Source organism: Thermobia domestica, chromosome 7 (assembly GCF_964235325.1).
Source record: "Thermobia domestica chromosome 7, izTheDome1.hap1.1, whole genome shotgun sequence".
In the NCBI taxonomy this organism is placed as follows: Eukaryota; Metazoa; Arthropoda; class Insecta; order Zygentoma; family Lepismatidae; genus Thermobia; species Thermobia domestica.
The window spans coordinates 256281335-256299926 of record NC_137460.1 but is presented as its reverse complement, the minus strand read 5'-3'; the positions used below and the strand labels follow the sequence as shown (position 1 = coordinate 256299926).

At 36.8% G+C, this 18592-nt stretch overlaps 1 protein-coding gene across 2 annotated transcripts in view; it reads right to left on the bottom strand.

Moving 5' to 3' along the window:
• Nucleotides 1-761: 761 nt before the first annotated feature.
• The window catches only part of LOC145690841 (uncharacterized), a 30568-nt gene continuing 12737 nt past the window's right edge, over nucleotides 762-18592 (bottom strand). The window contains exons 3-4 of one of the 2 annotated variants that reach the window (XM_081766189.1): nucleotides 11968-12449; nucleotides 762-3378 (exon numbers count right to left, since the gene is read on the bottom strand). In XM_081766189.1, coding sequence (XP_081622315.1) covers nucleotides 3027-3378; nucleotides 11968-12389 — 774 coding nt within the window. In that variant the 5' untranslated portion in view covers nucleotides 12390-12449 and the 3' untranslated portion in view covers nucleotides 762-3026. The remainder of the gene's footprint in view (nucleotides 3379-11967; nucleotides 12450-18592) is intronic. The other variant, XM_081766188.1, reaches the window with a different exon arrangement.

Here is an 18592-nt window from a genome sequence, read left to right as displayed (position 1 = left end):
TCGAAGGAAATGTACAATGAAATGAAATCTTTGGAACATTGCCGGAAACGGGGGTATTACGTTGGCAGTAGAAAATAATGGGATGTAGTCAGCGAAAAAAGTTAAGACTTAGGAAGATGGAAAGAATACGTTGACTTATATGAGAGTAGAGATAGGCCATGTGACCTCCATGAAGTAGAAAATGAAGTATGCGAGGGTGATAAAGGGTTTAATATTCTTCGAGATGAGCTTCAAAATGCTATTTCCGAGATTAGAAATGGGAAGATAACCGAGATAGATAAGATAGCAACCGAATTTGTTAAAAGTACAGAAGACAAGTCCAAGAAAGAATTGTTCGGACTCTGCAATGAAATATATGAAACAGAAGACGTTCAGGAAATTCTCTGAAGACGATCAGGATGCCGGTGGCTAAGAAATGGAACCCAGAGAATGTGAGGAATATGGAACTATTAGTCTCATATCTCATGCAGCAAAAATTTTGCTTCGAATACTGAACAGAAGGTTGTATTAAAGAACAAATGTAAAACTTGATTAGGAACAGTTCGGGTTCAGGAGAGGTAAGAGCATAAGAGATGCAATTGGATTTTTAACCTTTTAATTACGGAGCCTTTTTAAAAAATAAAGCCTGGGATACGGCGCCAATTTCTGCAGTTGCCTAGTATGTCTCCTGAATAAAACACATGCAAGTGCATATATGTGATACCCAGAAAGTTAAAAAACATATAAGATTGGAAATATAAGAACTAGTAACTAAATGCTTTATATGAACGTATATTCTACATAATGTAAAGTTAACAAAAACATTTAAATTTTTGGAACAGAAATTATACACAAATATACAAAGAAATATATTTACAAACTAAAACAAATCTTTTCATTCAATAAATATAAATGCTTCTTAGCAGAAAGGGAATTTAGTACGAATATCACACTGTACCATCACACCGTATAAATACCTTTCTGTGCTAGTAGCACTACATCTCGTACTCATTCCGCATTAAGAGTCGGCAGTCATTTATATAGATGTTCACTTTAAAATGATTCAATAGATATAATTGTTTTGAAGTAGATGCTACATATATATTGTCATGATTTCTCATAAACACGAACATGATGCAGAATTAGAATAAAGCATATTATGTGTTAAACCTTCAAATGGCAGGATCAAACTTAAATGAGAATCATATATTGTTTTATCGCTTACAGTCTATCTCTCAAGATCACATGGATCAGATTTCTTTTTCATAAATGATCAATTATATACGTTCTTTTACGTACATGTATTGTTTCCAACGATTTTCTTATTTGAAATATCATTGAATTAGATGCACCCACATGTTACCGGATGGGCGTTGTAGAACAATTTCCTATTGCTCTGTAAAAAAAAATGAAATATTAACTGATTTCTTTACTAAAGTCAGAAACTTAGTACACGAAACAAATACACCCGTAGAAAGTCGGATAAACTCATATATTTTATGTATCATATCAGGTCATAAAACAAACAACTATTATTCAACTGATTGCCCGCACTGTAAACTTTGTTTTCAGATAGATTTTAATTTATTACAAAGACCAATCTACATAGTACTATTTTGTTCCTTTTTAACAGAATCAGTTTCGGGAAATTTCTCAAGTGTCATTTTCAAAAGACTTGGCATTAACGTACGCAACGGCGGTATGTGAGAATTTAGAGTCAAATAAACATTATCAGTAATCTTAGAAAATACAACTGATTATTACTTTTAATTTCGCTACAAAGAATCTTGAAAATGGATATCCAATACAACTTGATTACCAGATTAACTTACTATATGTACCTATGTTAACAAGTTACGTACAAACTATAAAATTAAACATGCCATATAGCCTGATCGTACCAAATGTGATGTCAGACACTTTCGTTTCATATGTACATTTCAAATGTAACGTATATAACTACTTTTACTACTAACCATTCATTAACATAAGAAACTAATTACTGTTTAACGTAATTTTGGTTTAATAAGCAAAAATCTTATCTTTTGAAATAACATTTACAATTCTTACTTATTGCTAAAAGTTCCCGAAGGAGATTAACCTAGACACAAGTTGTTGGCATGGTAACCGAGCATCAGAGATGACACGTTAGTTTCCAAAAGCATAATTCTCTTTAATAACACTTAGTAGTTTCTTTACATAATATACAGTACAGCCCACTTATAAAGAATTATTCTGGAAATAGGATTATTGGATATTACGAACATAAATGAAATTGCCATCACGCCGCCTATTTAAAATCACGTGGAAGAAATGACCACATATTACGAACAATATTTTCCGTAAAGACCGCTTATAGCGAAGTTTCCAGAACAGGGTCATGTTTCCATCTGCTCATGGATAACTCAGGTATCGCAAAACTGTTTTCATAGTTGTTCTCGCTGTGCAAGCCAGGCTTGACTCACTCAGATGACAGTAGAAATCGCCCCGGGGATAATTCAACTGAGACAATCGTTAGGGACGCTACGAAAGAAGATGAAGCAGGTTCTGATGATGAGACAGAAGTGGAAAATGTGAAACAATCCGTGAGTTTCAAAGGAGCGATCCAAAATTCAGAAAACTTACAACTATCTTTTCGAACATAGTAACACAGTGCCGGACAATGCAATTTGGACAATTGAGGAAGTGGAAGCAGCGGCGCTACGAACAGCGGCAGCAGGCACGGTTCAGAAGAAAATTACAGACTTCTTCAAGCGTGCTTGAACAGGTAGGAAGAACTGTAATATGTACGATAGGCTAGAAAACCAAATTAATAAAATTATCTGTAGATGTAATGCTATACTACTGTATATTCTTTTCTAAACGTATCTGCTTGTTATCTGTTTGTTTTGTTTTCATAATTCAGAAAAATACGTGAACCTGTTTATAACAAAATTCGGATATAAAGCATTGTGTTGGTCCCTTGAATTTCATTATAAGTAGGCTGCATGTATTACCATTCAAATACTTTTTTTAAATAGATACTAACGCTTTCTACTGTTTTTCATTTAGAAAGGTGGTCTATTTCGGAAGTATAAACAAGGATGTTTGGTTAAGTCCTCCATGTTAGAAAATCTACCGTAACAGTGTTGGCAGAAGTAAAATATTCCGCAATCATTATTAGTTGCTCGTACGTGATTACTTTTCTCATTAATTGTGTTACAAGCACCAAAAGATTTTATTTTATTCGTATCCTCTGCAGCCTCGCTTGCACCTGTTTCTTCTTTTCGTTTCTTGTGTGTTGGTTGAGAAAAATCGATGTTAGCACTAACAGAAGTATTCGTATTTTCCACCAAGCACGGTTTGTTCTGTGTGGTTGAATTCTCACTTGCTTCGCAGTCATCCTTTTGACTTCGTTTCCTATTCGAAATAAAAACAAACAATAAAATATACCATAATGTAACACAAAGATAATCTTAAGTACAAGTTTCAAAACTACTTCAAAATTTTAAACATGACAGATTAAATAAAGTATTCGCTGTGATGGCAAAGGTGTTCGCTTGACTATAAGTTAAAATATTTATAAATGTGGTCAATGTTAAAATAGTGAGGATGGTATCTAAAATATTACCTTAAAATCTAAACTCAACTAAACGTGATTTTCGAAAGTAAGAAACGTTATGGAAGTAGAAAAAAACTACAAAATCAACTTAACTACAACATCTTTAGGTTTATTATCCTTCATCATGACTTGGTTTTGTTGGAAATGTACTTTCATATATGGGAAATATATTTAAACTTGTTTTAAGCCGTCCAATGTCCATTGATCTTTGTCAGAAAACATTACTTCTACCATATTCTTAATAAGACCACTTTACTACAGATATGTGTTTAGCTAAGATGAGGCACTTCTTGTGTTGTCAATCAACAGCCAAGTAATGTTAATGATCTGAGCTGATACGATGAGTAAGTGAATCCCGAAGAGTAATACAGAATAGGTTTTTAGAAGCATACGTTCGTATAAGTATAAAGTTTCCATGTGTTACACTAAAGCAAAACAACCATCAATCTTGATTTTCAGAGAAAAAAATATATTGAGGCGAAAGTAAGTGTATAGCGAAAAACAAAACTGCAATTTTGAGTATTCTCAGAAATTCATTGACACAATGATGTACAGTAAAATCAACTGTACTGACTTCTTTTAATAAAATAATGTTTATTTTTACATATTGTAGTATTTGTTGTGTAGTTTATGTATTATCTCATCAGTGTGGTACTTTACCAAAAGCTTGAAACAGTTATCTACCTTCTTTTTTTTCTGAATCAGTAATTTTAGAGTAGTCTTAAGAATGTACATTAATAAGCTTATGTACATTAATAAGCTTCATACTAGCTTATATCTTTCAGAAGGTTACCAAAAGTTCTTGCCGTTCTTGAGCAGTGATAAACAAACAGCAACACAGTACGTACCTTTAGGTTTCGAAGTAATTTTCATCACCATGCAACACTTTTCGCCGACGTCCCTGCAGCTGCATAACACCCTGATGATAAAACTCGACGGTCATGGATACGAAAAACTCTATGAGTGGTGTATCCCAGCTAAGTTGCCGAAGGTTCTGCTGGGTCCTCTTTGCCACATGTGGCTTGATATTGTCGTGTGCGAAAAGTATATCCTTGCGATATGCCAATGCCGGTTCCTCCCTTAATGCACGGTGCACCCTTTGCAATGCTGAGAATACAGTTCAGCAGGACCAGATGAAAGGAGCTCAATTACCCATAGAGAGCATAACCTTTCGTGGGTGCAGTGGTGGTTTGAGGTGTGGCGACAAGCAATGAGTGTCAAAACGATCAAAGGTAGATGTGTTGAAGTGCCGAGTGGGCGAGGACAAATGGGCTGTCACTCGTTATCCTTCTTGGCTGCCAATAATATGTGGGGTACCCACTTGCTTAAGTTGTACGACTTTTCAGTCAGACTGTTTGAGCGGAAACATGGATCCTTGCTGCAAGTTCATCAGGATCATCTCACATTAGACCACTCAACGATGGCTGCTTTCAGGATCTCGTCATCCAACACATGTGGACGTCCACTGCCAGGTGCATCCGCAAGGATCATATCTCGGAATGAAAGTTCAGAAACCAATGCCTGATAGTGCGTTTGTTTACAACATTCTGTCCAAATGCCTGGCATATGCGGCAGCTGACAGGCCCACAATAAAGTCATACAATAAACACACGCGAACAAGGTGCTTCGATACCACCATTTCTCTTCGACACTGGAGGAGTTATGACTGCTGTATGTCTACAACGTGTCTGTATTACCAAAAATCGGTGGTCAGAGTAACTCCCAATCGCTTGGCTTTATTTGTCCTGTATACAAATCCATACTTCGAAGGTTGACTTCTCATGCTTCGAAGTATTTTTCTCCAAGAGATCGTAGTTTTGGAACAGACCGTGGACTATATAGAACTTTTTGGTTCGAAAAGGACCATAATAGTGACGATTGTCCCCAATAGTTTACGGGGTCATTAAGCTGATTGGTGATTTTCAATGACTTTTATTCAGCGCTAGTCCAGAATGTGCATATCAGTTGGCCTGGGACTTGACAGGGGCAACACAGAAGTCACTGCTCGTGGTTATTTGTTTTACTTAACCCTTTACCTTTAACAGGAACACCGCCGAGGGCGTTGCTTACCTTTATATATTTAGTCGGTTTCTTATTTTCTGACAGGTAACGCGGAAGGTTTTGCTTGCTGTTATTTATTCTACTGAGTTCCTTATTATCTGGGGTAACGCTGAAGGTGTTGCGCATGTCAGTTGAACCAGAACTGACAGCAGCAACGTTGAATGCGTTGCTCTTCATTATTTATTCTACTCAGTTCTCTACTAATTTCAAATATTGAGAATAAACATTACTCTTGCGAAGTTCGGTGCTTCTGCTAATATAGAAGTTCATAAGTCTACCCAGCATCTTTGTTTATGTGTTGTGAACGCCCAAGAAAGCGTATGGTCCCAGCGTCTCCGCCTAATCATAGAACATGGGGACCGGTCTGTAGTTCTTCGGGCCGCAATATCCTGGTTTTAGTGGTCCGGTGCTTATGTTCACCGTGCCGCTGTGCGTGGTTACCATCTGTATCGTACAATCCAGATTATATGTATCAGGAATACAAATAACCAATAAAATTTTACTAGCTCAAGAAAAAAGGTACTAGCCACATCCCACAATAGCAATCATTTAAATAATATAAATATTCGCCCGCACCGATGAATCACTCGCCCCGGGCGAATGGTTATTTGCATCTCTCATATATATATATATATATATTAGCCTAATAATAATTTTATCGTGAAAGATGCAAGTTTAGTTTGTATTAAGAATAAGAGAAAAAATAACTGTAAGACAGTCAGAGGAAACATCTTACGCTTGAATATATTGATGAATTTACATGTAACTTAAATTGTAGTTTTATTCCACATATAAAGAAATCTTCATAATAGTTAATTCATATTTATTTCATTTAAAATATTCAAATTTATGTATCTATCAACAATATATTAAGAAAAGGCATTATATTATTAATCACTGAATATCCTGAAACCTTCAGTAGCATTTTCTCGATATCATTCTAATGTGGCAGATCACTATCTTGCTCGAACCCTATATATATATATATATATATATATATATATGTGTGTGTGTGTGTGTGTGTGTGTGTGTGTGTATGTGTGTGTTGTTCAACAAATTTTGCTTACAACCTTCTATTTTTATTATTTTTTGTATGTCCATAATTGTACTTTCATAGGAAAGTTTAAATCTTCTGCTTTATAGACAAGTTTAGTTTCTTTAGGTCACTCTACTGATAACGACGCAGTCGCAGGATTATTAATCCACTATATTCACATCCGATTAAAACAGCGTGCAATCAAATTCCTAGTGGTAGAAAGTGTAACACTCATCAATATCCACCATTGAATGAGTGCTTTGTATGACGAAGCATGTGTGGACATCAGCACAATGAGGAGGTAGGTTCGGACTGTGCGCACATAAAATCCAGCCATATTATATCTGTATGGTAAGGACCGCAGTGGACGGCCAATGACTGCATCCATTCCAGAGAAAGCAGAAGAAATTGATGCACTGGTTCGCAATGATCGGAAGGTGACTGCAGATATTACTGGTATATCACTCGGAAGAATTCCATGCCAGACCATCTTGGGTTCAAGAAAGTATGTTCAAAGTGGGTTGTGTGTCAGATTTTAGTGAAAATAAAAGCACACGAGAACGGGTGTGAGCAAAATTTGGCCCGTTCCAACATCGAATGAGATGAGTTTGTTATAGGTCTCGTAACTTGGGACGAGTCCTAGGCTCATCACTACGAACCCGAAACTAAAATTTTATCCATGGATTACACACATCCATCCTCTGCATGTTCTAACAAGTTCAAAACGCAGCCGTCAAGCAGGGAAAGTCGTGCTCAGCATCTTTGAAGACAGTGAAAGTGTGGTGTTAACTTTTGGCCACTGGTCCAACTGTCAACTCCGTGTGCTACGTGCAAATTCTAACGAAGTTGATGCACGTCTGCGCACAACACGACAGTGCAAGACACATAATAGCACGGAGACCTGAAACTCCCATTCGGAGATGTTTTGCCACACCCACTTTCCAGTCCTCACCTAGCCTTCTGTGACTTTTGACTGTTTTCGAAACTTAAGAAAAACTTGAAAGGTCAACATTTCACATCCGACATGGACGTCATTAAACGAGTGTGTTCTTGGTATCCTCAGTAACCGGTCTCATTCTTTATGGACGGCATATAAAAACTAGTTCGCCGTTGGAGCAAGTACGTCGGCACAAGTAGGGTCTATACTTAAAAGTGAGATTTCTCGGAAAGTGAAAGGTTTAAGCTTTCGTTTCAAGGTAAAATCATTTAGATACAATTAATTTTATAAAGATAATGACTTGGAGGCAAAACTTATTGAACAAGCCCCGTACATATTATATACATACGATAAGATAATAGTGTACTAGAAATATATAATATGAGTTCAAGCACCGGAAATCACAATAGATGTTATAAATCGATTGCCGTTTCTTTATTTGAAAGTCCTTTGTAAATTATTGAACATCATTTAGAAAGATTATCTCCTATATGAATGATTTTAATTGAAAATTTTGGAAATGGAAATCAGTAAGGATTAGGCTCTTGGGTCTAGCCTAGAAGGGGTTTAGCGATTGGAACCAAACTTGCGGGAATCTAGCTCTACAGCTTATACTAAAAACGCGAAAAAATAAAATTTTCTATTTGCACATACAAAGGGGAGACAAGGGGGCATGACTATTAAAAGTTGTCCAAATGTGATAAAACTTACACATTTCAATCTGCGTAACGCCCTGAGAGCAGAAACATTTTTTAAAAATATTTTCTATTCCTATTTGGAAGGAGCAGAGGGGCATATTCCCCTATAAAATCCTATGGCCCGGCTCTTGGGACTAAAAGAATTTGAAGGATTTGAACAAAATTTGCATGATTAATAGCTCTTAAGCTTACAATAAATATGCGAAAATATAACATTTTCAATTTTTAAAATAACTGAATAAATAAATGAAACCCGCAGAGAACGAGAGAAAAGAAGAAAATATAAAGATCTGCTCGATAGATACATGTTCGTGCCCGTAGCCATTGAATGGAGCGGCATTTGGGGCCTCGAAGGGCTCAATTTCATCAAAGAAGTAGGCCATCGTATTGCACACCTTACTGGTGACAAGCGGGCTACTACTTTTCTAATACAACGTATCAGCATAGCAGTTCAGCGAGGAAATGTGGCTTCCATTTTAGGTACATTACCTCCTGGAAAATTATTAGAAGTTTTTCTTTTATAACTAACTGTTCAGAATTTACTGTGTATATATATATAGATATATATAGATATATAGATATATATATATATATACACAGCGGACTCTTTTTAATTCGAACTTGGATAATTCGAACTAAAGCCTACTCCCCTTGAAAACTGTATTAAAAACAATGGTAAAAAATTGTGGATAAATCGAACTTTTGAATCTCCTGTTTGGATAATTCGAAGTATTTACAGTGGAAAAATTTGTAGTGTTCGACAGATTGCAAACAGAACAATGCAATTCCATCTGGTTTTTGTTTATCTGTTATCTTATCCAGAAGCGGGCGTGGGAAAGAGAAAATATTATTTGTTGATACTACCTCCGCTGGACCCCCTCTTGCTCTAGAGAATCTGGCAGATGGTTGCTATGCATCTCCCCTCCTCCTCAATAAGCTGGAAGTCTCCATCCCTTCTATAGAAGTGTGAATGACCTTGAACCCTGTCCTCCACTAGCAAATGACTTATGCGAGAGTGACAAAAATGTAAGCAGATTCATTTGTGATCTATTGGCGTGCATTATGCACAATTTCGAAACGCGGAGCGTATTCTAATTCCTTACGAAAATGTGGTGCTATAAAAGATAAGGTGGTTTAAAAGGTAAGGTGCACAGCATGTTAGTTTTTAATATACAGTAGTTATTTTGTTTCCTTGATTTTACTTAAAAATGAGAGTTTTTGGTTAATTCGAATTTTTTTCCTGTCCCCTTGGACTTCGAATTAAAGAGACTCCACTGTATATATAAGTATAGAAGAAGATATTGAAAGTTTTATTGATTTTTAGAAGAACGATATACATGTCGAAAGTTTGTTGATGTTGATTAGAAGTTATGATTAGGATTTCGAATAAATGAATAAAATAAAACTTTAAATTTGCACACACAAATGGAGGACGGGGCATGACCCTCAAAAATTGTACAAATGGGACAACAATTCAAATTTTAATCTGCGTAACGTCCTGAGAACAATTTTTTTTAATTTTTCTATTCTTATTAGGATGGAGCAGAGGGGTATATTCCCCAATAAAAGCCCTATGGTCTGTCTTTTGGGTTATGCCTAGAAGAAGATGAGTGACTAGAACGAAACTTGCAGGACTAATAGCTCTTCAGCCTACAATAAAAATTCGAAAATATAAAATTTTCCATTTGCACACGCAAAGGGGGGACGGGGCACATGACCCTTTAAAATTGTAAAAATGGGTGAAAATTTATAAAGTTGAATCTGCTTAACATCGTGAGAACAGAAATATTTTTTAAACTATTTCTATTTCTATTTGGAGGTAGCAAAGGTGCATATTCCTCCATAAAATCCTTTAGTTTGGTTCTTGGGCCTAGCCTAGAAGGAACTGAGCAATTGCAACGAAAGTTGCAAGATTAATTGCTCTTACGTCAGCAAAAGAAAACAAAGATTTTTTTTTCATTTGCACATAGAAGGGGGATTGGGTCATGACACTTAAAATTGTCCAAATGGGCCAAAACAAAAAAAAATTAAGCTGCGTAAAATTTAACCCTTACGTGAAATCTTTTAGTCTTACATTGCATGGAAATACGAGTACAGTGTGGGGTGAAGGAGATAGATGGATAATGAAAGTACATTTTGTAGCGAAAGTAAAGTAAATATGAAAGTGAAGTAATGGAGTACGCAAATGAGGAGATCCTGTTTCCACACATCTCGTTTAAGCAGATATACAAAAATAAACATTCATAGTATTAAAATATATATATACGAAAAGGACAAATGTCTTTAATTTAAATGAGTTTGAGTGCTTGAATCGAGCGCCTATTTCTTTGATAAACTTCTGTGTAGGCTACTGAAGTGAACTAATATACAAGGTTTGTTCGGAAAGTAGCAGGACTGAATTTAAAAAGAAAATATTCACAATTTTGACACATCGACTTAATAATTTTCAGAATATGCCCCTTCAACACAGCGTTTCTAGCGACTCTGCCAATCACTGAGGGCTCCCTGGAACGCAGTAACTGGAATGCTCTTCAGCTTCCTCATTACGGTCTTCTGAATGGCCTGGAGCGAGCTTTGGTGCCGTCCTTTCATGACCCTTTTCAGTCAGGGAAGATGAAGAAGTCTGCAGGAACGACATCTGAACTGTAAGGTGGCTGGGGAAGCTGTGTAATGCCATCCTTGGTCAGGAAGTCCATGACAGCAAAGGAGGTGTGGCTCGGCGCATTGTCGTGATGAAGCTTCCATGATCCAGTCATTGCTTGACGGACGCGGGGAACTCGTTTTCTTTGTCTTTCAAATACTTGTATGTAGAATGCAGCATTCACAGTCTGACCAGGCGGTACAAACTCTCTGGAAACGCTGCACTAACAAACAGTTCATTGTGGAAATGACAAGGTACCTTGAAAGAAGTTCACCTTAGACTCCATCTCCACTCCGTGAAGGTTTGGAGACAACTGGAGACTGGTGCACTAGTAGCTAAGATCCATCACCACCCAACCAGTGCAGTAACATCCTCCTCCTTCACCACATTTGGCGGGAATAAATCAATTCTACTACTTCCCGGACAAACACTACATATTAGATTGAAAAATAAATTGTGTAACGAGAAAAAAACATTACGCGCGCAGGAGAAATTCCATAAAGCTACTGTCGCTAACCATAAATAAATAGTAATTACATTGTAAACGTTTTCCAGACCATTTATCAATCAAGAAGGGAATTTAAAAAAACAGTACCTGTGGAAAGCGAGATGAGACATCATGGAATCTCGCGCCAAATTTAGTGTTGCTTAGTCATTGCTGATTTCTTTAATATTTCTCTTATTCTCCCTAATTCTTTCACTCCGTATCTGATGAAGCGTTGCCGAAAGCGTTCGAAACGTAGTTTTATTTATATTTTCGATAGTGCTTTTCAAATAACTTTCCAATAATATTCATACATAAATTAAAACTACATCCACACAAGGGCGCCGATTTCTCTGTAAATTTGGGGGGGGGTGCATTCACATGCAGAAGGTATATACGAGAAGATTTTAAGACAAATTACACTCAAATTATGTCAAATATTGTAGATACATAAATACAATAGAGGGTCCCCCCCCCAGGATCGGCGCCCTTGCATTCACAGAAGAAATAATATACAAACATATACATACCCTTTTTTGCCTCTTCGCTTAGGTTTATCACATGAAATTTCATCCTTAGAGGAATTTATCACAGGTTTTGTTGAATTAATTTCAGCTTTATCTTCAGCACTTCGTCTGGGTTCAAATAAATCAGTGCGCACCCATATTCTGTTAGCAATTGCTAAAGGTTTTATGTTATTAGCACCACGTTCTTTATTAGTGTCATGATTCCTATTTTCCGTTGATGCTCCGCCTGAATTCATTGTCGGCTGAAAAGTAAATATTTTCACTGCAGATGACGTAATTTCAGTTTTGACTAAATCATTTGAGTCTTCACTATTAACTACACAAGATTTTTCTTTTCTAGTGTCATCTGGAGGTCGAACACTCTGTCCTTCGAAATCATCATCCGAATCAGAATCGAGAGTAATCAATTCCACATTTTTCGCCATTGTGTTTACTCCACTTTCACAGCACTATCCTCTTTCCAATCTAAAAGTAGATGTGAAAAGCTTGAAAAGAAATAAATATGACACATACATTGTAATCGGCTAAAATTAGTCTTAAAATGATACGGTATGAAGAACTACGTTTTAAAAGAAATCACTATTTTATATGTGCATCGTGGATCATTTATACTGAAACCGACTTATAAATTTGGTAAACTGTTTGACATATTCTGTAATACCATTGGATTTACATTGTTGCCAATCTAACAGAAAGTTCTATTTTATATATATATATATATTTAATAACGGCACCTTCAGATTATTATCTATTTTAAATCTACAGGTTAAACTAAAACTTACAACGCCACATTTAATGATCAATGTAACAAATTTAGGACGCTATACAGCAATACAGACGTCCAGGAATTTATAGAACTCTAAAACATTAACAACTCAAGTGAAACGGACGGGACAACGCATATACTGCGTAACTTATCTAGGATCATGACATAACTTATTTCGAATCAATAAGAAGTTACAAAGGATTGAAAATTTGACTTTTTTCAAAGGTTTTATTTCGAAATATACTTAGTTAAGTGCCACATCCAATTGCATATTTAGTTTTCTGTAGAGATAAATATCACTGTATTCTTTACAGCGATTTGATATCTCAAACCGTTCCCGAAAAATAACAAATATTTGTAAGGTTTCATAATCTTGGCATCTCTTCTGATTGCCAATTCCGCTGCCAGAATCGCGAATGGTCGGTTGGAGTATGGAAATAAACAGTCAATGTACGTTCTCCTTTTACACAGGCGGGTGTACCCCACCTGCTTGTGGGAGAGTACAATGTTTTCTTTAACGTTCATTCAAAAAAATTTAAAAACTAGAAAAATATGAAACGATAAAAAAAATCTGCACCATATTTATTTCATAAGTCTTCGACTGATGAGGGCTGTATTTGTGTCAATTCAAGGCCCATGGTTGTTTCTCTTTTTTATCTTCCAATGCAATAATGTACTTTCGACGGAGATTATGGTTTTATGCATATCCTATTTCCCTTCACCACGCCAGGCACATCTTGACCCTATGGTAGGTTGCTACAGGATACCTACGGGAACGCTTTAGCTCTATGTAGTGTTCCCTTGCAGGCTGATTAACACGGAATACACATCAGATCTCTGATGCCAAGCCGAGTCATATACCACGTTTCAACTTTAAGTCTGCTGATTGGCAAACAGTTCTGGAGCTCAATGACTTTCACACACCTAACGAGCTGTCTGTGTAGATCTATTCGAACAGTGTGTTGTATATGCTGTCCGTGGTTCCATTCCGGAATGTGAAGGTGACAGTTAACGTTGACGAGTGATGTAATGGTCTGATCAAATTCGTGACGATATTCTCTTCCACAGCGTACACTTGCCACCTGTAGACGGCACCCCACTATTGACAAGAAGAACTTTAATCTCGGAGAAAGTTTAATTTAGTACATGATAATTCCAACCTCCTCGTCAACTATTGTCGATAACTTAAAGTAATTTGTGCATATAAACGGTATTACTAATATTCGATGTAGGTTGCCTTAATGCTTAATGAAGTCAGTGGCCATAACTATGTTCTTGAGCTCACGAATGACTATCTACCAGGAACGTGTTTGTGCATATTACCAGAAAATCGGTTAACAAAACAATTGACTGGTGAAGTCCATTCACTACGAAAAATTGTATATTTTTTACCCTGCAAAGAAGACAGACAATCAGGCAATAAAAGAAATATAAAGGCTGGAGTGAAGTAGTTGCTAATCCGTCAAGTTCTAGCAATAGTGACAAAAAAAATTCTTGTATTGATAACAAATAACAACCAAAGGGATACGTACAAAAGAAGACTACGAAAGCCAGCAAACGAAACTATCCAGTGTTTCTTTTCTCAGTAATTACAATAAACATTACTGAAAGAGGACCAGTACAAAGGTATACACCATTCAAGCAGGCACGTAGCCAGGATTTCGTGAAGGGGGGGGGTCCGTCACATGAAATATTGTGGTCATCACACCAGGGGCTCGATCATTCTAAACTATTTTACTGGCAACATATATTGGTTCGTTTTGCCAGGATTTCGTAACGGGGGGGGGGCGGTGTGACATGAAATTTTGGAGGTCCAGGAGCTCGACCAATCTAAACTACTTAACTATCAACATGTGTTGTTTTGTTATTACAATAAAATTAGGATATGTTGGTAAGTATTTTAATAACAAACTATGAAGAAATCTCGAGTAAAATAAAAAATGTATTGAAAAAGATTTTACAATATTTACGTCCTTCCTCTGTTCATCCAAATATAACAATTTTCCTTTCATTATGATCTCGACTATTACAAAAAGTACATATTCACTATTATAAAAAGTACATACTCAATAGTCTTGGAAATTATTTTACAATATCTGTGTTTCTTTCTCTGTTGAATCAGATGTTAACAGAACTTTCTTTCCACATAATTTTTTGTTTTTATTATTCCTTCAACTACTGTCTGTTCCAAATGATGGGTTAAAGGAGCAGTAGGAAATTGTTTTTGAAATAACACGTTTGACACTGCAAGGATGCGATGACGAAAAATTATGATAAAAAATGTCCACGCTGTTACACAACGGCACTATGCTTTCAGAAGCTTGAAATCTCCCTGACTAGTAGCAGAAATTCTGAGAATTCCGTAACTTTTCTAGAAATTTCAAATTCCCTGACTCTTCCAGGATATCTCACTCACCTCGCCACTATGTATTGCAACTAATACAAGTCTCCTCATAAGAAAGAGTAACCAAAAGCTTCCTGTAATTTTTAATTTTTAACGCTGATCCTTCTTTTTCTCATTTCATTTTGTTTCATCCTTCCTTAATTTTTTTCATTTCTGGTCTGGAAGGGGGGGTCCGGACTCCCCCCTTGGCTACGTGCCTGATTCAAGTCTTCTTATGCTGTACAAGATGAGCATACACTGTTAGAAGAAAGAAACTCAGTTTCTCGAAATGTTTCCCACACATCAACTCCAACTACGGTGCCAGTGCATAATAGATTCAGAGTTCTCTTTAGAAACACATGAGAAACACGTTGTTCAGCTAACTTGCTTCTAGGCAACAACCACCAACAGTAACACAACAAAAGAAACATAGTAAGATCTGTATATGACTTGGGAGAATATCAGTTAATATAGTGCAAATGATGAACCATAAACCTCAAATGGAAGCAAAGAACTAAGTGCTAGAAGTGAAAGCAAAATCAACAAAGACCAAAATAAAAACCACCAAATCTCTGGACAAAAGTGTAAGTGTAAACACAAATGACTCTAGTTGTTATAACAAAAAATTACATATACGGAGCAAGCGGAAAAAACAATGGCAGTACTGACCGGCAACCAACAAATACATAGTCAAGCGGAAACACAAATAACAGAAAATTAGGTGTCACGATTGCAAGTGAAAAAACAGCGCCAATATTGAACACAGAAGAACGGGTTTCGAAAGTTCCAGTGCCAGATCAAATGCAGCATATGGAAAGCGGAAAACGATAGTGCCAGGAATTCGAACGATAACAGTGAGTACTGCTGGAAATACTTGTGAAAGTACTACTGGAAATAGTAATAATATAAAACGGAATATTTTCAGTGCAACCACAGTTTCATACCATACCGCCCACGAAGTTTCCCCTACGCATGGAATTCTCTCAGTGGTACGCGCAACTTACTTTTGCCATTCCAGATTTCCAAACAATAGTATTGTTAACAGATGAGACAATGTTCACCAGGGACAGTATATTCAGTACTCACAACAGTCACTTCTGAGCTATGGACAATCCGCATGTAATGATTGTCCACCAGCATTAATACAGGTTTGTACCAAATATCAGGCGTGGCATAGTAGGTGACCACATAAAAGACCCTTGCATTTTGCCCATTATTTTGTATAGTTGGATCTATCGGATATTTCTACAGGATGTGTTGTCTGAATTTTTTGAAACAAGCCACTTGCAAATAGACATCGTATCTGGTTTCAACACGAGGCATCCCCCATGAATTTCGACCAAGGACTCAGGGCCATACTCAACGATATTTGGATCGACATGGGTAAACATCGTCCGTGCACATCTTACTTCCAAGACCTCATATTATTGGATTTCTTTGTGTGGGAAGAAATATAAAAGCTCGTGTATGAAACCCATGTGGTAAGTTCTGAGGATATCGTTGCTCGTATAACTTCCGCAGCCGGGACAGCTAGGTACATAAAAGAGGGATTTGCACGTACCGGACAATCGGTGCTTTGGCGATGTCATGTTTGTATTGAAGTCAGTAGCAGAAATTTTCAACACTGTCTCTAAGTATACCGGTATTTGTGAGCCCCTATCAGCACCACATAGTGACCTCTAGTGTAAGATACTAGTGCAGATGCTGGACATCGCTGTATCACTTTCCATCGATCTGCATGTGCGGAGGTTGTACGCTTCTCAGGGCGATCCCCTCTACATGTGCTGTCCGTGGAAATGTTAAATGCCATAGTGTGCGCTTTTTTTGACATTCTCCCTCTTTGCGGGGTCCCTGATTCGATTCCCGGGCAAGTAAGTTTGTGGCGAACAACATCGTGTCCGTGGATTCTCTTGAGGCACTCCCACATTCTCATTCTATCGTCATTCACCTGCTTTGATCATCGTCTCCCTTAGTCGAAAGGGCATAATCGTGGGACATTAAAATGAAAGGTTTCTCCTTCTTTATTCCTTTGAAGATTTCCTACTGTATTTGGGGAGATATCTTGTACAATCTAGCGACAAGTAGCTGTTTCACTTTTGTTTTTCGTACTGTAAACTAGTGTGACAACAAAGGAAGTTTAAAATTTTTTCTTGCTATTTTTCCCGTTTATTCCCTTTTGAGATAGTGTCCCAGCGATAGTGGGATACGTGGTAAATTGGATTATGTTCGTCTTCGTACTGCAATGAGCACTGTGTATAACAGGAGCTTTGGTGTTTTTTTTTTCTTATTTTTCCAGTATGCGACAGCGTTCCAGCGGAAGTGAGACATATCATAGATACAATTATATTACTTTTACTTTTCATACCACAATGTGATCCGTGTGCAATAACAGATTTTGCATTGCTATTTTTCTATTTTGCAACTGTGTGATGTTATCCCAGCGATAGTAGGACATTGATACAATTGAGTTTTATCTTTACTTTTTCGTACTATGGTATGATCCGTGCGTAATAGTAGACTTTGGAATGTTATTTGCCTACTTTTCGACTATGTGACTGTGTCCCAACTGTAATAGGATATCTGGACATATGTCGTCACTTTTTACTGGCTGCATCCCGATGTCAACATTCTGTGGAATATTCTTCTATTTCCTGTATTTTCAATAAAGGGATTTTTTACATTCCTTGAGAACCCTTAAATTTGACCTCAATTGTTACACCATTATATTCATCTGGTAAGACTTCCTTTGTCTTTTAATCAATTCTGCTTTAAAAGTTGTGCGTGGCGATTTTACTTTCTTCCACTAGCAAATCGTGTCGCTTTTGACATTTTGTTCTTGTTTTACTTGTAGAATCACCTCCTAATGTTATTATATGTATTTTCCAGCATCCCGTCTATGATAAACGACACAAATTAACAATATTACATTACACGAATTCCACTATATCTGCAAATCTAATTATACACAAAGAGTGAATAACTTCCCACGACTGGATCGTGAATCACACCAGGGTCTCTGACTTACTTAAAAATGCTATAACCAATACGCAACCCCTTTCCTTCTCTGAACAGTCATATATGCTATTACTCTTGAAACCGATACTCAACACACCTTAAACTGGAGACCAGTGTTGAATTCAGGCATGTTCAAGAGGGGCTAAGCCCCGTCTAAAGTATTTAAGCGCTCCCCTAGAATATCTATACACATGCATTGAAATATTTGCATTTTTGTTTATTTTTTTTTCGGAAATAGTCTTAAAAGCAAAGCTTTTTTTAAAAAAGAAACTTAGTTTCTTCTTCTGTCCAACCTAGTTGTTCTAATTAACAAACCACGTTTTCGTATAAAATCGAAGTTATATAAAAACTTCGAAATTAAATACAGACGCACACAAACGCTTTACAACGTTAGTTAGGGAAAAATGGCAATATTTTGGTTATTGCAAAGGACTAGACAATAACAAGTCGCGAGTTTTGTTGCG